At 40.6% G+C, this 23,135-nt stretch overlaps 1 protein-coding gene across 1 annotated transcript; it reads right to left on the bottom strand.

Annotated features, from left to right (window-relative positions):
• Nucleotides 1-722: 722 nt before the first annotated feature.
• On the bottom strand, nucleotides 723-19,258 carry btaf1 (BTAF1 RNA polymerase II, B-TFIID transcription factor-associated). Its single transcript, XM_058651672.1, has 38 exons — nucleotides 18,806-19,258; nucleotides 16,936-17,059; nucleotides 16,471-16,585; nucleotides 16,046-16,189; nucleotides 14,867-15,066; nucleotides 13,747-13,880; nucleotides 13,386-13,515; nucleotides 12,809-12,877; nucleotides 12,605-12,694; nucleotides 12,431-12,526; nucleotides 12,016-12,192; nucleotides 11,672-11,812; nucleotides 11,420-11,544; nucleotides 10,690-10,810; nucleotides 10,418-10,522; nucleotides 10,161-10,310; nucleotides 9,823-9,965; nucleotides 9,469-9,643; nucleotides 9,141-9,344; nucleotides 8,347-8,764; nucleotides 7,999-8,183; nucleotides 7,759-7,915; nucleotides 7,364-7,473; nucleotides 6,982-7,183; nucleotides 6,676-6,824; nucleotides 6,396-6,548; nucleotides 5,694-5,815; nucleotides 4,984-5,151; nucleotides 4,745-4,822; nucleotides 4,528-4,657; nucleotides 4,294-4,435; nucleotides 4,042-4,172; nucleotides 3,698-3,820; nucleotides 3,412-3,564; nucleotides 3,045-3,256; nucleotides 2,680-2,839; nucleotides 2,165-2,335; nucleotides 723-1,947 (listed from the first exon to the last, which is right to left on the bottom strand). Exons 1-38 carry the CDS (start codon nucleotides 18,817-18,819, stop codon nucleotides 1,798-1,800), a joined length of 5,571 nt encoding a protein of 1,856 aa, XP_058507655.1. The 5' UTR covers nucleotides 18,820-19,258; the 3' UTR covers nucleotides 723-1,797.
• Nucleotides 19,259-23,135: the final 3,877 nt, after the last annotated feature.

Genomic DNA, 23,135 nt, shown 5'->3' with positions numbered 1-23,135 from the left:
CAATGCTGCTGGTTGCCCTCCTTTTCGTTAGTGCTCAGTATTCTTCACCATCAAGTGTTAATCTACTCCTTGGCCTTATTGTTTTATTCTTATGCTATAAAACAGTATAAAACAGTATGTGCAAACGAAAAAGCTCATGATTTGGATGAGCAACCATTTTATATACATTCCACTCCATAAATAAACATGGTTTTCATGTGACCTGATGGTAAACTGTATATTCACCTTTGGTTTTGGGTGTTCTCTGGGTAGGTAAACAATCTCAATATGAATGAAAAAAATACTGGTAATGTGCTTTTCTAAAAAAAAAAATAATAATCCCCCACTACTTGTGACTAATTTTATTTGGCATTTGTGCTTACATTTTCTCTGGTTTCCTTTCCTGACTTGTACACTGGTTCTATGTTGGTGAGGCTTTTTTGAGACTGTTGACTTAGATCTATATGGTTGAAGTTTTTGCAGTAAAACTGTGATTTAGAAACATGAAGTTCAGTGCTGCTAATGCTTACTACTACTTCAGAGTTTGTAGTCCCTATCTTAATTTTTCATTTTTCTGTACTAATAAGCAAATCTTATTAAACATAGTTGTATGACACTGTGAAACATTGTGGTCTTTCGCATGCATCCTTTCCCATACCATATTTCTTGTTCTTGAATGTACAACTGTGCCATCTACTGGTCATCACCAATAACATGCATAAGGGAAAAAAATAGAGGCGTAGTTCAAAGGTCTGTAGAATTTATTACAATTCCACAATCATAAACAAAAAGCAGCAATTACAGAAATATGTACAAGCCTATTATTCTTTCTTTTTTTAAAATACTTGTGACAAGTTTCAGGTACCAGTTGACTGGTCATGGAGCAAAGCTGAAACTGCTGCTTCAAGTGCAGTGCTTTTCCAGGCTATTACTACACTGGACAACACACACAGATCAGTTCTCCACCACAGCCTCATGACGGCCACAGGTCCAGGGAACAGCTTCTTTTAATGAACGTACGAAAAGGAACTGCACCACCTGGTGGATTAAAGTCATCTTGTTGAGCACAAACAGCTCCTGAGTTGACCCAACACTGATGGACATCCTGTGGTTTCCCCAGCAAACTTAGCACTATCGCTCCATTTCCTTTTGCCATACAAAACATGTTTGTAAACAGAGGTGTTCGTTGACAGGCGTGTGTGGGTACAGCAGTGCTTTTAAGACTTTGTGACGACGGAAGGGGCAGAGTGGAGGGAGGTGCAACTGGGTAATGCTGTCTGAAGCAGTGAACACTGTATACTCTGGCAAAGGACGAGAAGTGCAGTGGGCTGTAAAAGTAGCACCTGACGCTGTGACTGGAAAGCATTACTATGCAAGTACGATACACTTTGAGCTTGATAGCATAACATCACTGTACGTAGTGGTGAGGCTGCTTTTATCCAAACAAACACTGAAGACCTTTGTTAATCACAGTACATCATCACTGTACCTTATATTCAGATTTGTAACAGGTTTGTTGAAAAACCTGACTTTTTTGGGGAATTATTAAATCTCTGACAATGTTCAGAAATGTCAAGAAAAATGTTTAAACACTGCTGCAGCATAACTTACCACAACCACACACTAAAATATAAATTCAGTTCTTATTTGGGCTGTGTTTAGTTATTGCTCGGGACCCGTACTGTAACAATAATCCATCAGTGACTCTTTATAGTTAACTTTCTGATGGTGGGGTTTGGGAACAGGGCAAATAACTGCAGCAGTAGGAAGTCTCCTTGGTCTCCGACAAGGTCCTATTTGGCCAGCAAATGGAGGCTGCTACTGTAGGGAGTGCATGAAGCTGTCCAGGTTGTACTCTGTGTCATACTGCTGCTGGTCCCATAACTCGCCCAGGCCGTCCAGCACCGACTTCATGGAGGGCTTTGCTGAGGTCGATGGTGTCTGCTCACCCCTATCGCCCTTTTCATCCTGAAACAATTACACAGGAGGAAGTTCAGCCAAACATGTGGAGACGAAGCAGACATGAGGGTGTGTGAGTTATGATGAGAATACACAGGAATGTCAATCATACAATAGTGAGGCGTACAGAGACAACCAACAGTGCAAGATTGAGGGGAGAGATGGTGAGTTCATGATAACTGTCCAGTCTTTGTCCCCAGAGATAGAAAGACTTGGAGGTTTTTACCTTATCAAGAGAGAAGAGGTTGAGGAGCTGATCCGTGCCCATGCTCTGCAGGCTGGCATTCTCTTGGCTGATGATCGTGTTGGCGATGCTCATCTTGAATTTCTGCAGACCCATTATTTTCTCCTCCAGTGTTCCTCGTGTGATCAGCCTGTACACGTTCACAACCCGTTTCTACACAAAGCAAAACACAATGCCAAAAATAAGCGGGACATATTAAAAGGAGTAGGACAATCTCCCTCCCTGACAGTTTAATTTGGTTCAATTTGCATCACTGGCTTCAGACAAGAGCGGCAATGTCACACAATCCAATGTGGTTCAAAAGGCTGTGTTTAATAATGCATTAAGGAAACGCTGATGAACAATCCACACATCCTACTTTGCAGCTGCAGAAGCATCTTGGATTCAGTGTCAGTAGCATATGAAATTATTTAATAGATTGAAATTTCACTAAGCTGAGAAACACAACACGTTTTTTTTTTTTTTTTTTTTAATACCAACAGTATCAAACCCAGTACCTGTCCTATCCTATGGGCACGGTCCATGGCCTGCAGGTCCCTCATCGGGTTCCAGTCATGTTCAACAAACACCACAGTATCTGCACCAGTCAGGTTCAGACCAAGACCACCTACATGCGTGGTCAGCAGCAGCACGTCAATGGATGGGTCGTTGTTAAACCTGTGTCAATGAAACAAAAGCAAAGAGAAAAAAAAGTTGAATGTCACAAAAACAGGCAAATGTGTTAAATGCACATGTTACTTTGACATATTTTACTACAGCTGTAACAATACCATTTCTCAACTCTAGGGGGACCCTGAGAGCAATCCTTCATTGTGTTTATTTAAATAAATAAATAAATAAATAAATAAATAAATCCACTGGCCTTGAAACGATGGAGTGGCGCAGGCCAGCCTGCACACTGCCATCCAGCCTCAGGTAGGTGACGGTGGGCAGTTTGGGTCTCAGCAGATCGTGCTCTACGATGTCCAGCATGCTCTTCAGCTGACAGAAAATGAGCACACGATGCTGGGCAACCACTGCCTCAGTGCCGCCCTCTGATCCAGCTCCACCACCAAGACCACAGTCCAACAACAACTGGAGAACAGAGATGATCATCGGGGGAATGTGATTACATGCAAATAACCCCTTAACACTAGGACATGATTAGAATATTTACAACTCCACATTAGGGATGACGTCAGCAGCAGTGAGGCATGGTGAATATAAATGCAGACTTTCCAGCACATTACCTGTTTGAGAGCGGAGAGTTTGGGTGCGTGCTGAATGTCCCGCAGGCTGGAGTTTTGACCTGCCAGCTGCTCGGTGATGCGTTTGTACTCTGGATGCTGTGACGTCAACACCAAACTGGGGTGGTTGCACAGCTTGCGCAGGTACTGCAGGGCCTGAACATTTACGCATGAGGGAAAACATTAGTGCATGGTCAGAAGGGCACCTTTTCACCTTTTTGTTGTTGCAGGCTATGTTCACATTCAGTGACCCTGTGATGAACATTGATTCTAACTGAAAAACCTGTACCTGAAAGACGTGGCCTGTGGCTTTCAATTTGGGTTTTTCCTCCTCCTCTGTAGAGGGCACAGTGATGGTGTCCTCAACATCGGCCTTGGCTCGAGACTTTGCAAAGTCTTCATACAGCTGAACCTGCAGGTGGTGAGGAAAAATACCAAGTTGTTAAACTAAGGCTACTGTTGTGTAAACTTGAATGGACTGCCTTTATCTTGCCTTCAGATTAATGACCTGAAAACTTTCACTACAAAACAAACAATAGCAAGAAAATTAGGCAATAGTGGGTATAAATGTGTCAGTAGAGATGGACCAGCCGTTTGCCTTTAGACACGGAATAATTTTGATATTTCACAAACCTGTAAAGGACTTAAGTTGCAGTAATAATCCTGAATGATTTTAGGAGGAAGGTCCTGCAGGACATCCTCCTTCATTCTCCTGAGAAGGAAGGGTAGCACTTGTCGATGCAAGGCCTCCATTGCCAGGACACCTAATGGGAGAATTCAGTGTTCATATCCTAGACTCCTCTACACACCTCTTCGTAAAAAATTGAAACATTTGTAAAAGGAAAACAAATGTATTGTGTTTTTGGCGACAGATAGCCGACATACCTGCCTCCTGCTCCCGTGAAGAACTTTTAGCATCACGACTAGCCAAGATTGGTTTACCATAGCGTGCAGCAAACTGCCGTTCTGTTCCAAGGAATCCTGGCATGAGGAAGTCAAACAATGACCAGAGCTCTAGGACATTGTTCTTGAAAAGGAAATGAAAAAGTCAATTTACCAACAGTGAAAGAAGGACAAACTCCAAGTACCATTTTTTTGAGATCTAAGATGGCGTCTTACCTGAATGGGTGTTCCTGACAGGATCACCCGGAAGTTGGCAGCCAACTGTTTAATGGCTTTGGACAGTTTGGTTTTCCCATTCTTGATGACATGACCCTCATCAAGAATACAGTAATTGAATTTGATATTTCTGAAATATAAAACAGATTTGTTTATACAACGAGATTACAACTGTAAGACAAAAAATGCTCATTGTTGTAACTGACACAGTACTCACTTAAAAAAGTCAATGTCATTCCGCACAACATCATAAGAGGCTATCACAAGATTGTGTTTCTTCACTTGGTGTTGTAACCTGAAAAGAGATTGTGATCAGTGAGTTCTCTTGCTGTACACACATAACACAATATTTATGAGATAACATTAACCCCAGTCATTACAAAACAAGCTTTGTTCTGTGGCACTAAAAACGAGCACATGAATCATTCCCGTGGAGTAAACTGCAATGACACTTGCCGCATTCTCTCTGTAGGAGGCCCAGTGTAGTGCAGTGGGTTGAGGTATTCTCTGCTGCAGAACTTGCTAACCTCGTCCACCCAGTGGCCAGTCAGTGTGGGAGGACAGACCACCAGAGAGGGCAGGGGGCTGCAGTCTGCGGCTTTAGTCTTGGCATATTCCTGTACCCTGAAATCGTCATCACACATTAAGGTTTAGTTAAGTTTACTTTACTTACACAGCACTTTAAATATAACAAATGACAAAGAAAGAAACAATATCAAACCAGTGCATCAGAACTGGGACAAATCACTGTTGATTTATAAACTGCTAAACTCTGCTTTGACTATTTGTTATTGACATTTAGTCATAGTTTAAAAGCACCATTTTTCATACTCAGTGTTTAACACAATTAGTTTAGCTTCAAGTTCTTTCAATTACAACTGTAGCCAAATTAAAAACTGACATTAGCGCATGTTGATGAAAAGTGTACCCTCACAAAGAGATGTGGATCAAGCGAGGTTAAAATACAGGGAAAGAAAGACTTCACAACATCAGCTGCAACACTGATAACATCAGTATCTGACACGTACTTTAACAGTTTATATGCAAAGCATATCAAGCACATATTTTACATTAAACACAAAAGTGCTCTGGAGGAATGGCCATATTAGTGATGCTCGTGTCTGGCACTGTAAAAGTGAAACACCAGTGCTGTTAGGACTCTGTACCTGAGGTAGTGATCTCCTGCCAGAATGCAGATGGACTGCAGCGTCTTGCCAAGACCCATGTCATCACACAGGATCCCGTGCAGCTTGTATTTGTTCAGGAAGGATAGCCAGTTCACTCCATCCTATAATATGAGATAAGTTGACACTGAACATACCAACACACAAATGTGTTCATTAAAGCAGACATAAGAGCAGCCGATCCATTTGAACCGCAGTCGGCGAGTTCAGAGTGACACTTCCCAGTCAATTAAGGAAGAGCTGTTGAGGACATGGCAGCAACGTGATGCCCAACATTGGCACCAGCTTTTTAACGAGATTTCAGCACTGCTCTATTAAAGAGATTGATGGCTGCTCTGAGCAGAGCTGCCAGCAATCAAAATGTATAGACTGAAGCTGCTCACCCCCTTCCTCCACCCCCCCCACCCCCATCTCCCTTTGACTGCTTTAAACCTATCCTGTCAGGAAAAAAACATTTCTTGTCAGTGTCTTTTGTATTCTACCTTGCCAGCCTGCAGCAGTGAAGGCAATTCCTGAATCTGGCAGAGACATGCTCATGCTCGAGGTATAGAAACAAGGCAGACACCAAACACTCGAGTCTTCCAGGAGTTGTTTAAATGTGTAAAATATCAGGGTGTGAATTATTTGACTGCTGCTTGAGGGGGTATCGCAGAGATGCAGTGAAACCAGAAAACTGACACACACCTGCTGGTACTTCCTGAGTTCAGCTTTAATAGGCACCGGAATCTTATAATTCTCCAACTTTCTTCCATCCAACAGTTGCTCCAGGAAGTGGCGCTCTCTGGCTTTCTGGCGGATAAGGTCAGCTGACATGGCTGGGGGGTCTGGTATGCCAGCCTGGTCAACAAGAGGAGAACAATATGACAAAAGTGAAACACTAATTACTGACCACCATGAAACTCAGTGACTGGTATATTTAGTTTGCATAAAACTGCATTTTAACTTTGGGTTTGGATGCTCCTACCTCCAGTGGCAGCAGTCGGATGAGTGTGGCAAAGCACTGTGTGGCCATAAAACGAATGCTATCGCTTGGGTCACTCATACGGCCGAGAACCGGTACAACAAGCAGCACGATGTAAGGTACAATGTCTACATCCAGCTGCTCCATGACACCTGGTGAACGCAGTGGTCAAGGAAAGAATAGTGTACGGAAATGACACAGCAACAACTTTACATTACTTATGAACCCGCATCACTGCAAATTTGTTTTGCAATGAATTTGCACTATATGATGATACAAACTGAATAGAAGCAACTGTGGTAAGGATACAAGCTAGAGCCTCTATGGCTCCCTCCTGTTTGGTGCGGTCCTCAATGGCAGCCAACCAGGGGAGTACACACTCCAGAAAACTGTTCATCGTCTCCAGCATTGCCAGCTTACTAAGCACACCCACACAGCGTGCAGCCATGTGACGCACCGCTGTGTATGGGTGCTGCAGGCAGGTGAACAGATGTGGCAGGTGCTCGAGTAGCTACAGTGCATCACAATGAAAGAAGTTTAATCAATCAAGGGTTATTCAAAGGTTGGCTTAAATTCCTCAACTTCAAAGATGCCCTCACCACTTTAGATTTTGGAAACCCTGATACCATCCTAACTATTCCTGTAATTGAACTAGTTAAAAGAGCGCAGAGCAGTGTTGAGTCAAGCATACCAAAAGTTTGAGTTCACAACTCATGGCCCCAGCAATAACCTCCAGGACCTGCAGGGAGTTGACCAGTTCCTGGGCTGCAGTGTCTCCCCTCTCCAGTTGGACTTTCCTATCTGGAACATACAAGAGAAAACCACTCAATACTGACATTTTATCACCCCAACTGAAAGTACATAAACACTCACATTTTGTCCTTCAGACTCTTTTGCCTTAGCACATTGAATTTGTAAGGTTTCACTTTATCCGTCAGGATGCCAACCCTTTTAGTGTTAACATGACTAACTTAACATCAGCAGTATATTAAAAAGACTGAAGTCTCGGTGAAGTCAAACTACAAAAAATAAAAAAAAGTGGCACTATTCACACTCTACCAGATATTTAAAGACCAATATACATACCGATGGACTGATTTTCAGTCACCACTGTCCTCAGTGGTCCCACTGTGTTCTCCCAGAGGTATGGTAGAGATTTGGTGAAGTTTGCACCAAAGTGCCTGGCAACAGTTGTTAGGCAGAATTCTGCCCCTCTTCTTTGAACGAGAAATGGCTTTCTGCTCTAAAAAGGGAAGAAAGCACATGAAAGGGTGAGAACAATTTGTAGCCAGTACGAGCTACACGTTAAATTGTAAACCTCTGTACCTCATCATTTTCAGTGCTGATGGTGCTGCCAGGAGGAAGCTCTGTGGAGGGAGTCTTTGGGGCTTTAGGGGCTGGTCCTCTCTTACTGGTAATGGCAAACGCTGCTCTTTGGTGACGGTACAGTGTGATGATGCCGCAGGTTTTGTTAACCGTGTGGTACATGCCATCTTTCTCCAGCCCACCACCTGATCGCAAAAGAAATGGAGACAGAAATGCTCAGAAACCCGGAAGCACAGTCACCATATAGTGAAGTAAATGCCACTCTTGCAGCAGCATTGACTTTACAGAAGTGGATTGACAATTACGATAACGTTGATGAATATAAGCCCACGCTTCAACAGCTCTTACCCTTTGCATTTTCCTGTGTGGAGGGAACAGGGAAGGCAGATGAGGGTGTGACTAAAGAGTCTATGCAGGCTGAAGCACAAAGGTTTTTGATGATCTTGGGGTTGGGGCATGGGGAACGTCCAGCACACTGCTGCAACAGTTTAGATATAAAAGTAGCAGCAAAACCCTGAATCAGGGTGTTCTCCTCTCGCTTAAGGATCTCCATCAAAGGCCTGACCAGAGGGTTGAGCTTGTCAGGAAGCGCTTGCAGGTTGATCACTGCGCAGGCGGTGAACATGTGGACACGTAGATGCAGCTGCTGCCACTCTGTACTGGTCTCCGTCACTGTTGCTTGAGCCTGCTGCCGTTTACCGTCCAGGGCCTGCCACTGCTTTGACACATTCAGACCTGCTGTTGACTCTGTAAAGATGGAGGTTACCTAGGGAAAGAGTGAGAGAAGAAAGTGAGTCCCTGGAATGAAAGAGATCCGCAATACCTATCAACCTTTGGAGCGGAGGATACAAAACCATTAGTATTAAAGTTGGTAGCTCAGGGACAGAACAAATTAAAGTTGGAAAACTTAACTGAGATGATTAGGAGCCAAATACTCCGACAACTTTGTGTTACTTTATTAGGTTTCAAGAGTAGTGTTACTGGTGGTCTTCCAAGGACAATTTGTTCCAGTTGGCATGCACATATTCAGTCTTTCAATTTATTTCATTAAACTTTAAACACTTGACAGAGGGACTCCCCTGTGCGACGATTCCTTAGAAGTTGCAAGAGTGAAGTTTAGTTTGTGGATGTGACTGACTTACCAGTTCATTGGCTTGGTCAATGGTGAAAACGCTACAACTGAGGCGGTCTTGAAGGTCTATGTGGGCATCAGCTAGCAATGCAATGAGTTGCTTGCACTCATTCTGCATGCGTGTGAAGGGAATCGCAATCTCATCATAGTACAAGTGCTCTGACAGAATGGCCAGAAGACGAGGCTGCACTATGGACACCACCACCTGACAATCCTGATAGATGCAAAGAGAGATATTGGAGTATTACATATATGTTTTAGGTCTCGTTCTAAATCCAAAAAGGTGTTGATTTAAAAACAATTTTACAATAAACAAATTCAGAGGTCAAGCATTTCACCTTCTGCATTGCAGCCCACTCACAAAGCACCAGAGACACAGCTATGCGCTGCAGGGCAGACTTTGAGTTGAGGTGGAAGAGCAACAGCTGGCCTAAAGACTCAGCTGGTCGGATCTCCTGAGATGCAGCGTTTAGCTGAGGGTCACAGATACATCTACACAAAGCCCCCAGCAATCTGGAATACAGAGATAAGAGAGCAGGGGAAACTCCGTCAGGACTGCGAGCATCTCATAAAATTATCTCCTAAAATTATCTTGAAACTGAATTTTTCCTTACTTTTAAAAAGCAAAATCACACATTAACCTGAAGAGCAGCACAGATAACCTTCTTACCAATGCAACACTGAAAACTTACTTGGCAGCCATGAGGCGAGCTCGAACTACAACATAGTCTCTTGTCAGTGGATCATCAGTCACAGTCTCTGCACCCGCTATATATTCCTGGACTGTCTCCTTCACCTGGATGGTGCCCTGACGAGCCTTCGCACCAGCCTTATCCTGTTGCAAGAAAACAACATAATTATCATGTTTTAAGTAAATAAAACATTATTTTCATGCGACACTACAAATGTTGTTCCAAGTGAACAAAAAAGGCCCCAAAAAAAACCCAACACAAGCCCACAACTATCCTAAGACAACAGAAGATAAGGATACAATTCCATTCAAGTTTTGCTATGTGGAAAAGAGTGATACCTTGGAGCGAGCTTTCACTTCCAGCAGAATATTCAGGTCTATAGGAATGTGTGAGGCCTGCATCATGAGACAAAGCCAGGAACCCATCCATGGACAACTGGCTGCAACTATGTACTGCTGGGGAGCCTGAGACAGCAGCTCCATCCACACCTGTACATAGGGAAACACGTCAACAAACAGCATAACATTAAAGTATAGAAATTTAATTTGTGTCACCTATCTTATTAGTCTTAACACTTGTAGGGCATGAATCAAACCTTTTGGATTAGTTCAAGGATTTCCTCGTTGCTCTCCAGTATGCAGGACTGGAAGATGTGCCGCAGCATATCTTGTAGGATGGGGTTGATCCACATTGCACAGCTCTAGACAACAAAATAAATAAAATCACTGCTTCATCAGAAACAAGAGATATTAACAAGCATTCAAGAAATGTAACGACACCTGAAAACATTAACAATACATTTTCTACATCAGTTTCAACAAATTGTTCTGGCATAATTTACATCAATGTTCATTCACCCTCATTTACCTGGTCAGCTTTGGACAGCAGGGTGAAAAGGGTTTCCAGAGCAGCACGTCTCACTGATGATATAGTGTGTCTCAAGAATGGCCAGACCCGAGGAACCAGGACGGTTAAAGACTCCTGCATGCTGGAGAGGATGAGAAAGTGTATGAAAATGCAGCAAAGTGATAGTGTGACAGTGGGGTCAGGTAAGAAGGAATACAGGATTTATACATATGGTTTGAAATGATCCAACTGTGTTAGTGCATGTCCACCACGGAACAGAGTTGCTACAGATTGTGCGCTTTTATGTAAATCAAGTTGGGCCATCTTCCTAGTAATAACACACTGCCTATATAAATCAGGACAACATTTGCCTACATTCAGCCTTCTGACAGAATAGATGAGCTTCTCAATATTAGGTCATAGTATGCTTTTGATCCCAATACATAAATATCACACGATCATGTCTTCTAATATGTTTAACCCACTAGTAACCAAATCTACATTCACTTGATGTTGATTTAAAAATACAAATGTCCTTAATTCCGTCTTTGGTATAAAAATCAAGTCGTTTTGTAGTCTACACAACCACAACAATATCCACCTGACATTTTGCTTCTAACTTTGTATCCTCTCTTAGGAGAACATCATCATTACAAGATTTAATGTTAGTGAGCTGGCCCTGTCTCCCACTCATCATTCAAGAATTCAATTAGAATCACTTGGAGACAGCATATGGCCTTAAATGACTGACCTGCACTGTCGAACCTGGGGATAAGTGAGCAATGAGGACAGCAATGTCATGATGCTGTTGGTGGAAGCAGTGAGGTCATCCAGGTCTAAAAGAGCATCCCATAGTGTGTTCACTATAAAGGGCACCTGAGAGAGAGATTTTACAAATAAACTAGGATGAAGCAAGGACTGTCTGGTAAACAACTGCTTAGAGTTGACAAACTTCAGCAGAAAATGAAAACCTGATGAAGAGTATTGTTTTTGTTTCTCTGACCTTACTGGGAAGAAGTCGGACCAAGCCTTCCACCACAGGGATGAGGGATGCAGCCGCCACTGCTCTGACATCGTCGTCTAGGTCCTGTAGGCCTACAGTGATGGCAGGAAGCACCCGAGGCAGCAAGATAGAGATCAAATCCTGAGAAACACATCACAGGAGCACACACATGAAGATCAATGCAGACGGATTGGAAAGATTGGCATCTCTCCCTTTTCATTCATGCACCTTCAGTTACCCCCCCACAGTTTTCAATCATGACCATATGGCTCAAATCAAGTACACTGTATTACCCTGCTGTGTTTATTCAGCATCTAATTATGTATACCAAAAACAGGTGGTACCTGTCGCACAGCCAGTGCATACTTGATTCCCAGCAGACCTCCATGACGGACTTCCCACTGGTCCTCTTTAAGCAGCTTTAGCAGCACGTCCACCGTCATGGAAACACCAGTTTCATTCATGTGGCGAAGGGCAACGCCAAGTGTCTGGGCACACGTCTCCCTTACAGGAGCCACCACCTGAACAGAGACAGAGATTGAGGATGAACAAAACACAAATGGGTTGGATAACACAAAACAATTGCAGCTAGAAAAAGTTACACTTTGACAGTACATTATCAGTACTTATCAGTTGCACATTTTCACTACATACAATGTTGTTTGATCACAATAATCACACTGTGGCATATTCCATTATGTCCATCGGAGGATGGTATGGTGTTTTTTTAGGAGCTTCACCCAGTTTAAAAAGACCTACCTCATCAGATACAAAATCCCCAAAACGGTCCAGGGCAAAGACACAGAGCAGCCGAATGACCAGGTCCTCGATCCACTCCTGATGTTGCCGCAACATCTAAACAGAAAAATCACACAGCTGTTGCGTTTATTTCGCAAAGTAGCTACGAAAAAGCTAAAAGGGATTCAGATTTACCTGTTCTACAGTACTTCCCACCAACTTTCCACCCCCGGCCCCATGGGACTTGATGATTTCTCGGAGACCTGTACCGGCACCATGACGTATCTGTAAACAGTCAGATAAAACAATTAAATTTGTTTACATTTATTAATGTAAAATGTCATCTAATACAACACAATGTATAGTATCATCTCAATTAAAAATAAGTGCTGTTTTTACCTCCCAGGAAGGATTGAAGAGGTCATTGCAGAGCTCCTCGCAGAAGCTCTCTAGAGGCCATTCATGTGACTAAAGGAAAACAAGACATCACCTTTATAGAACATGCACTATTTATACATTGTCATTTATAGTTTAGAGCTCAAGAGTATACATTTTACTCACATTTGTGGGTAACCATAAATACATGCTTAATGTATTTAAAAGCATGTGTGCAAACATCATGGATTACAAAATGCAGCCCAAACTGTGTCCATTTGTTTCCAAACAAAGAAGGCTGATACCACTATAATGACACTAATGGTCACTGAGGGGTTGCACGGTGATCCCAGATCAGGATTAGGGCCAATGCTTAATGAGGACATCACTAGTACATACAGTTTGAAGCAACAATTATTATAAACTTGTGTACTTCCTACTTCCCTTTACACAAAATAAGGATGAAACATGTTTCATCAATTTTTATTGTTCCCAGAAATGTATTCCTGTACATTTTGCAACTTTCTAGCATGTGTGGTACTTGGAAAAAACAAATGTGGAGCAATGAACCTGGAATAAACAAGTCATTAGCATTTCTTACCTCTTCTGAAAGACTGGAATTATCTGGAACGTTGTCAATTAAGACTTTATGCTCCGTCGCTGGTTGGTCAATAACTACATTTGTGGTTTTCCTTCGTTTCTCTTCAGGTTCACCCTCAAAACTGTCATTACTAAAACACAGAGAGACCATAGAGTTCATCATTACAATAAATACTTTTTACACAAAGGACCCAAATTTGTCAAGATTACAGGAGTTCAATCTTTTGGAACAAATACACATTTGGCTAAACATTAAGAGAGATCTTTCTGTATGTATAGTTTTTAACAAGTGTACTGTAGATGCTTGATAAAACTCCAGCCATAGTCAAATATGATGAGGGTGCATGGTTTGCATTTCATACCTCTTTTCATTTGGATCCATATCTCTGGATCGCTGTTTTGCTACTAGTTTAGCCATTCTCTTAGCCTTATTCTTCTGACGACTGCTCATGCCTGGCCGGAACTCTGAATCAATCAGCTCAGCAGCATGAATAGGCTGAAAACAAATATAAGGAGATAATTACACATTGCAGTGCAACAGAATAATGGACAGATTACCTAATTAATCATTTAATAAACAAAGTCTGAAGTCAACAGTCATGAATCTAAAATATGTTCCAAATCAACAGCTCAAAACAGGCCAACTACAATAAATTTTTTCCCCATTTATTCATGCGCAAGTTATTACACACCTGTGCTCAATCACACCTGTCCAAAATCAGGATTTAAGTTTATTGTATGTTATGAACACGATTGACCCACGGCCCTCATGTGGAGGATAAAGCAGCAGACAAAGAATGAACACAACGTTATTATTCAGCATAGGCTACCAGCATCAAAGAGGAGTTAAACAATACAATTTCTCAAGAATTTGTTTTGAACTTGTACAATTTGACAAAAATAATAATTTGTATTGGGCACCCACTGAATTTCCCAGGGACCCATACAAACCAGCACCTGTAGATCCCAGGACTCACTGCATTGAAAACCTATCAACATCTCTGTAAAAGACTCCTCCTAGACAAACCACAGACCGTTCTCTCTGCTCCCCTCAAGTAGGAGATAGAGGAGCCTCTGCTCCAGAACCAACAGCTTTGTTCACCCAGCTGCGTCTTCTAAACTTTGAATGACGACAATAACACAATTTTACAGCCGTGTGGTGTGTGCAATTATACACATCACACTGGACTGGTGCAATAATACACATCCACAACTATACATTCATTAATCACTGTATATTTCATTTGTTGTATTCACCTTTTGAATACACAAGTATTGTGTATTAATATTGTATATACATATTTTGAGCTCCTCATTAACCTTGACTTTTTATTTATTTATTCTGCATTTCTGTACTTTACAATGACAATAAAGTTGAATTGAATCTAAAGGTGCACTCAGAACCTTACAGGAACAGAGGACACAGAGTGATGCTAAATGACTGAGCTGACTAAAAGAAAAAGACACAAAAATTAAACCTACTACATGGTTGTGGGAGCTGAATCCAACTGTTGCTTTGCTGCCATGTGCTGCAAATCCACTGGGTTGACAGTTGTAGTCAAGGTCCTCATCATTGAACAGCTCCTCTGTGTCCATTCCCATGGCAGCACCCATGTTCAAACCCAATTTCTTCTGAAGAAGCTTCCTCTGGCGAGCAAGGCGTTCCTTAGGGTCTACCTCCCCTGAAAAATAACAAGAGGTCTCAGCAATCAGATAGGAGTACACAGTAGATCAGTGAGAAGTACAGAGTTTGTGTACGTGAATGTAAAGGTCAGTGTGAACAAAAGGCAGCTTGATGATGAGCCCCACATTTTAAATAACGTACAAATGTGGTTAAGCAAACGTGACAAAGGTCACGAGTGCAGTTTGGAAAAATAGACATAAAAAATCCAGTTTGTTCACATATGGATTAGGTCTGCAACAAATGCTAAATAATTGCTAAATAATCGTTTGCTGTTGCAAGCGATTATTTAGCAATTTACTTAATTTACTTAAATGACAACTATTTTAATGGTTGATTAAATGGGCCAGATAGTTGTTTTTATTTGTTGTTCAGCTTTTATTTTCTGGCCAATTAACCCCACATGACAAAAAAATGAGAAAAGAAAAAACATTTAGTTTGTGGACATTTGTTTTGAGGTTAGGGAAACACTGACATTTTATGAACCAAACAATTAATCTATTAATCAAGAAAACAACCGATCAACTGATAATTGACAAAATTGTAAATTGCATGCTTAAGTTGGTCTAAAGCTGTTTTCTAGTCCATTTTCTATCACTTCATCCTTCACATGTCGGTTGCGGGGGTTCTGCGCCAATCTCAGCTTACATAGGGCGATAGATATGTATTTTATTGTCCAAGTGTTGCAACAATGTCATTGTGATCACGTAGATCTGCACCAATATCACACAGTATTCATTTTAAAATGTTTTTCAAATGAAAATAATTGTGTAAAAAATTACCATTCCCTCCGATATTGCGAATCATGGTACAATTTCAGTCAAAATAATTGCAATTAAATATTTATTCAAAATTGTTCAGCCCTAGTTAAAATACCACGTATTAAAACAGTGCAACAGTCCATTTCATTTGTATGCGTGTGTTAAAATACAAGAATGTGGATGATACTTTAGCTGAAAACAAAAATAAATATTACAAACCAGCTTTGTCATCCTGCAGCTCATACTCAGCCCCAGCAGATCCCAGCAGAGAGGCCCCATGTTTGAGTAGGCGGGAGATGTCAAAGTGATAGAAACTCAAACGGTCACAGGAGGAGTCATCAGGGGATAAGTCTTCACAAGACTCTACAGGAAAACATTACGTTACATTATTAAACGACAGGAGGATGAGAAAACATTCAGAAATGTTATTTTTGTATGACGGGCATTTTCAAACAAATATTTAAGGGCATAGCATCATATATTCAGTCAACATATTTGTTAAGATCTATCTTATGTCTAATGTCAAGAGTGTGCTGTGATAAACAACTTCACATGTGTGATAAAGATAGTCTAAAAAATATGTGCAATATATACAGTACATTTTCCCAATACCTGTATTTTTGTAAACATGCCTAGGAGCTCACCTTCTTTAGGCTTGGGAGCCGGGTCCCACTCTGGAATATTCTTCACAATGGCCTCTACAGCTTGTCCTGCTGCTATTCGAGTGTCCCAGTTGGGACTCCTTAGGTAGGTCAAGACCTTGAAATTGACAATATAGATTTAATTTACAGCACATTGAGCTTTTAAGGAAAATGTCTGACCTAAAAGTTAAGGGAAGTAAAACAGCCAACTCAAAACTAAATGTGTGCCCTTGCCGTTTGCTTATTTGTCAAGCTATTATGGGGGTCATTTTGATTGGCTCAATTTTAAAGTTATAACACAATACCGTTCATACTATGCTGTGGTGGAGCTGTTAATAGTAAAGTCTACAAAATGTAATGGGAGATGATTTTTTTTTTGTTCTATCTTGCCAAGCCCTAATTTGACATTATTTTATGGAGGCATGTGAGCAAATGTTACAACACGTACTGTATGTATCAAACACACACCTTTGATAGGAGGTTATTGAGTTCATGTGGGTGGAGTTTGACCACTTCCCCAAGTTGCTGGGCTGCTGCTTTCCTCGTTACCGGTGTTGTTCCAGTGTCGAGCAGGATGAACAAACGATCAAGTCTAAATTAGAGAGACAGATAAAACATGATCAAGACCTTACGGACTGTTAATAATCCACAGCACTAAATAAACATTGTGGTTCCACGTGTACCATTGATGAGCTAGTGTTTAAGGACCACTGCCAATCAGAAAAAATGTGTTACCTCTACCAAGAAACTTTTGTCTGTGGCACAACTGAAAATATAAAAGGTCAACTGTGATGACATTTTCTGGGGATGCAGGTTTTAGCCCAAAGGAGAAAGTATTAGTCACAGTGGGAAACTAAGCAGTGCCCTCTCTAATTTAATCTCTGTTAGTGGACAATAACATGATCACGGTTTTCCTTTTAATAATAAATTATGACAAACACTCTCGTGACACAATGTGCATGCATGGACTAGACCATTCTGTGTCATTACTTGTTTAGCTTTGCACCAAGGTATCCTGTAATAAAAGTAGGTGCCATTTCACTATGGCAGATTTACACAATGCAGGATTACAAAGAAAGCCAAGCTTGACCTTGCCAGATTAGTTTAACTTAACTTTGTATATTTCACATAGATGGTTTGCCTGAGTAAAGTCACATTCATGTCATTCAGATGCATACATATTTACACCTTTCGACGCATTTTATCCCTACTCAAGATGAAACTGGCATGTCAGTTAATTATGATTAATAAGACCAATTTATGTTTAAATGTTTAATTGATGGATTATGTATGTACCACATGTGTGTTATCAGAACTTTGATTAAAGTCACTAAAATTATATTTTTCATCCAAAATTTTATTTGACAAAGTTTAGTTTATTTATGACCTCTATTCAATTTTAAGTTTATACTTTGATTTCTCTTAAAAATCCAAGTGCACTGCACAGTCAGAGTGAAGAGACCAAACCACAAGTGTTCACTGAAGGTAAACATTAGTCAAACATGTCAACTTGTGTGTGCAATAGTATCAATATCATGTATTTAAGATGGACTGTTAGCCTGTTGTGGAGTAGACTAGTGGTAAAGAATAATGTTCCACGACAACCTTCAGGTATGTACCACACATGGCAGGTTGAATTTTACGTGTACATGATGGGTTTAATCAGCTATCCATGTTTAGGAAATCGCTCGCAGGTCATTCACTCAAGTAATTAACAGTCTATTAATAAAGTGTGGAGTGAATTAGAGTTTAACAGGTCATGAGCTGGGGTATCAGTAATACCTAAAAAAAAAACAGACGCCAAACACGACACCACGTGGAATCATCAAAACAAGCACAACTCTCCCCAATACCACATCAAAGCAATGCTGTCCAAAAATGACCACAGTTCAAGCATAAAACCAGGGTAAAAACTTACCAAGCGAATACACTGTCAAACCACAGTGTTTCTAAGAAAACCCTTAAACTCTGCACAGTTAACCAGAGATTCTATTTTCATGTTTGTTTCCCCGAGAGACATCGCCTTGATAACTGTATTTAAAGGCAGATTAGCAAACTACGAAACGCTGAAATAAAAAAAATAAGTTTGAGCTGTATTTTAGCACCTGCAGGAAGCACAAGTAGAAGCTGAATTTACTGTATACGCTCAGTATGTCACCGAATCCAAATCACCACTAAGTTACCACGTAACGTTACAATCTGTTAGCTTGGAAGCTGCCGTCCTTTCCATTCTTTACCAAATAAAAAAAAGATAGCAAGCATAGCAAGTTAGCTAGCCAATTGTTAATTTAAGTCGGTGCATCTATAACAGTGACATGTGAGCATAATACAGACTTACCTCGATACAGCCATGGTCAAAAACTGTATGGCCTCTCACGCCCCGCATTCAAAAGGTGAGCAGTAATTTGAGGATGTTTCCTCTACGCTGTTTTACCGTTTCCAGTGCGACAGACAGCAGTACATTAAGTCTAAGCTAGTTAGCAGCTACCGCTAACTAGCCGGGGCCCAGGCTTCTGCCTGACCACACCAAGTCTGTCTGTCTGCCGAGGAGAGCGGAGCGGCTTCACCACCACCTCATAGCTTCAAAGTTGTCCCTCTCCTTGTCTCTTCGATATCTTCTCCGGGAAAATTTCGCCGAGTACCATACGCATATCAATCTACAGCTCGGTCTACCCTTCAGCGCTCTTGGCGGATAAATATTTCAACCTCGTAAGATGTAAAGAGTTATTTTGTTGCACGTTGGGGGAGACCAAGAAGACTGTTTTTATATGAGGAGCCATCTTGCATTTATTCCTTCCTCCATAGCAGGCGGAAGCTGATTGGCTAGAGGCACCAGGGCGAACCAATCAGTAAGCACGTTAAAAAGGGAAACGGATGGAAAGAAAAAAAAGGGAGACAAATGGGATACATTTCAATCTCACTCAATCACTCTTTGTAAAATATTTCTTAATATTGTTTTAAGATAATACAATATATGAACAGGGGGGGGAAAACAAGCAGCACATCTACTTCGGTCTGTAGTGGTATAAATCTGTGAAATGTTCATGTGCCACTGCTCCTTTCATCATGAAAAGTGTATATTGTACATAATTTAAACATATATTGATATTTTTTCTTATATTATTTATATTTATATTATTATCAAAATTATGTGAGCCGGCTCAAATTTGGGTATAAAACAGTGAATTCATTTTGTTATTTGCTATTTGTTATTTATGTCTAATACAATATTTAAGCACATACATGCCTTATATTCTATGTAATAGAATGCTTTAGAAGCCCACTTTATGGGGCCTCTATAATTATCAAGATGACTTCTAATAGACTAAATTAGATATGTGTGATTGTGTATCGATTGTACCTGTGCAAGTTGGATGTAATTATTTAAGCTGAATTTGAATACTGGATTATTTTTGGTTGGTTGTGTCGATGCTGCTCACTTGTAACTGAACCCTGCTCCTGAGTCAAATAAAATGTGTATTTTATTGTCCAAGTGTTGCAACAATGTCATTTTGAAGTCTCACTTTTGCTGTAATGCTATTTTTTTAAACTAAATTTCGTTTGTGGTTTCAGGACACCAGTATAATGCATGACAGTGTTGGGACAAAAATAGAAAGAGCTGTGTATGTTAGTAGGTTAACTCACAGAGGAATTCATTTTATAGATTTTATTCTCATAAATTCAAATAAGCAGAAGGGAAATGTGATAATTAAATATCACAAATGCATTTTTAACCTTTTTTTTAATGTTGTTTAAAGGGTTATTCGTTGTCTTCCAGGTGCAGGTGTTACTTTACTTTTACGTGTGCAACATATCCAACATTGATTTATGATTGTTATGTAAACACAAATATTAAATTGTCATATAGAGGAGGGAATGCTGCATGCTTTTGACGTGTTAGAGGAATACCATAGCAGAGCCATGATGGACTTAACATCTAACACCATTTTCATCACCCCATGAAAGCATCACTGTAGAAATCAGTTGCACAGAATCTGACAACAAAATGATATCATCACACAATAAGCACCTTGCGTGTCTGCAGGGTTTCTGGTTATGAAACATTATTACACAATGTCTAAAAAAAGCTCATGCCCTCACAGTGTGGAATACCATGTGTGCTTATGTGAAAGCTATGACAGTATTGAATTATCAACATGCTTTTGGAAAATAAGAAGTAATATATAAGACCAACTTTCAACAGACATAAAAACAACAAAGCTAGTGTTGCATACTGTTTAAAATACAGATATTTTCAATACAGACTGCATTAAGAAAATCTTACAGATTGACATGAGCATAGCTGGGGCTTATTGTCGCCTACCACATTCCTATCCACAGTTGGCTTTTGCTCAGCAATATCGCACACATTCAATTTAGAATTTTCACTGATGCATGTTCCGGTTTAAACTGAACTGACGCAGTTTTCACCTAGTGACGTCTTGGCTGCAGAATCTAGAAGCCACACATGTTTAAAATTAGACAAAGCTTCAGCTTGCAAACGTGTTCTGTAAGAAGTTTGGTTTTCATAGAAACGTCAAGAAGACAGTCTTATAAAAAAGATATATATTGGTCTGATCATAAAGCATACAGCTGACACCTTATCAAATTATGGCAACAGACATTTCCATTGCTGCAGCCCAAAATGGTTTGATGCAATGTACATATCAGGTTTTTCCATCTCATTTGAATATAATGGAGTTTCAGTCTCAGATTAAGCTGTCCAATGCAACTCTATTGATAAGCTATTTCTTTCAAATGTCCCTTTCTGGTGACTAATAGAATTTCTGAATTGTGTCTGTTGTATGGTGTATTATGACAGCATGAACACATATTCTTATATGTGTGTTTAAAGGAAACAAAGGATACTTTCTTGGGCCATTACCCACATCTCCAGAAAATTTGATCTGAATTTGTTCTTTACTTTTGGAGTCATATGGCTCACAGTATGACTCACTACATGTACTGTATGTCCACTTTATTAGGTACACCAGTTCACCTGCTTGTAAGTACAACTTTCTAATCAGCCACATCACAAGGCAGCCATGCAAGTTGAACCACAATGTTCAAACCAAGCATCGGAATCTGGAAGAAAAGTGATTTGAATGACTTTGAACGTGGCACAGGTGTTAGTGCCTGACGGGCTGGTCTGAGTATTTCAAAAACTACTGATCCATTGTGGTTTTCACACTCAAGCATCACTAGGATTTACAGAGAATGGTCCAAATTCCATGTGCAGCTGGGTGGAATGCATCGCCAGAGGTTTGAGGAGAATGGCCAGACTGGTTCAAGCTGATAGAAAGGCAATAATAATGTCTCCAAGGTGGAGGAGACGCTCATGTCATGTCAAAACTTGAACAGATGGGGTTCTGCAACAGAAGACCATACAGGGTGCCACTCCTGCCAGTAATAAAGTGTCCTTTTGTATTCAATAATGTGGCTGGTGAGTGTATGTGGATTCTGAATGTGGAATATTTTTGCGGAATTATTTCTAGTGCTTGTTTTAACAGATGGTTAGTTTTTTTGATATAGTATTTTTCAGCAGCCACATAATAGAGCATGTCATTAAATATTTGCTTTTCTCTTATTCTTAATATGGAAATGTAACTTAACATTTCCATTTCCCTATGCAGGTAGAATACGTTGAATGCCTTAACTGTGGTTTTCCTGCATTGCCCTGAGCACACATTGAAACTAACAGAGGACTAACAGAGAGCCATGCAAATGAGTAGTTACTCTAGCCCAACAACAGAGGACTTAGGATAAATAGTTGGCTAAGCAGTGTGTTAAAGCTGCTTGTGGATGGCTTCATAAATATTATTCCACCCACCGGTTTGGCTACTGAGCATATACTGTATCTGCAGGGTTTGGGAGAGGGACGTAGCAAATCATAAACAGCCAGAAGACTATCTCCCTCGTCATTATGGTCACTGGTCTGCGTTCTCCCACACAGGAAGTTCAGCAGTGTATATTTCCAGAACGGAAATGGTATTTTAGTAGCTCTACGACATCATGACATGCTTAAACCACATTGTTTTAAAAACAGGAACTGTGACGAAAAGGAAAGAGAGAAAAACAATAATGGATGATTAAACTCAGGAGGAGGCAGTAATGCAACATTATGAGTGCCAACGGCTGTAAAAACGCAACCACCAACCAAACAACCTACCAGGAACTGACCCAAACTCTAAGTACAGCCTTGAGGTTTATATAACTAAGGCAAGGTTACCTTAATGTAGTGCTCCTCTGTGTGAGGGCATGTGGTTCAGCCAAGTGGAAGGAATTTATGGAATTCCTTCCTATGATAAGGAAATTCAATTTATCATAATTTAGTGAAAATAGCAATACAGGTTTTTCTAAGCTCTTGAAACAATGGCCTTTTTTAAACTATTGTTGAGAGGCACAGGAGCAGCAAATCAGAAACATCATCTGCTGACATGTTTATTTTCTTTAGCTAATATCGAAGGTAAAATCACTGTCAGAGCCTTATGTCAGTGCACTGTGCTAAAGTTAAAGTTATAAAGTCCTAGAAATGAAAGTCTTGACAGTAATCTGCCACACACTGCCCTCTGCAGCCTGAAAATTGACTTGTCACTGGGTGTCAGCTGTTACAGTAATTCTGCTTCACACCATACTGCATGGAGCTCATATTACAAAACCTGCGGAGA

Source organism: Solea solea, chromosome 15 (genome assembly GCF_958295425.1).
Source record: "Solea solea chromosome 15, fSolSol10.1, whole genome shotgun sequence".
NCBI lineage: Eukaryota > Metazoa > Chordata > Actinopteri > Pleuronectiformes > Soleidae > Solea > Solea solea.
This window is presented reverse-complemented; position numbering and strand designations above follow the sequence as displayed.

What these genes read in the sequence shown, in the direction of transcription:
- btaf1 (XM_058651672.1), bottom strand. An exon ending in GCTGCAGGATGACAAAGCTG is followed by an intron (nt 15,067 to 16,045) that starts GTTTGTAATATT and finishes GTTATTTTTCAG; the next exon opens with GGGAGGTAGACCCTAAGGAA. An exon ending in TCCGACTTCTTCCCAGTAAG is followed by an intron (nt 11,545 to 11,671) that starts GTCAGAGAAACA and finishes TCTCTCTCTCAG; the next exon opens with GTGCCCTTTATAGTGAACAC.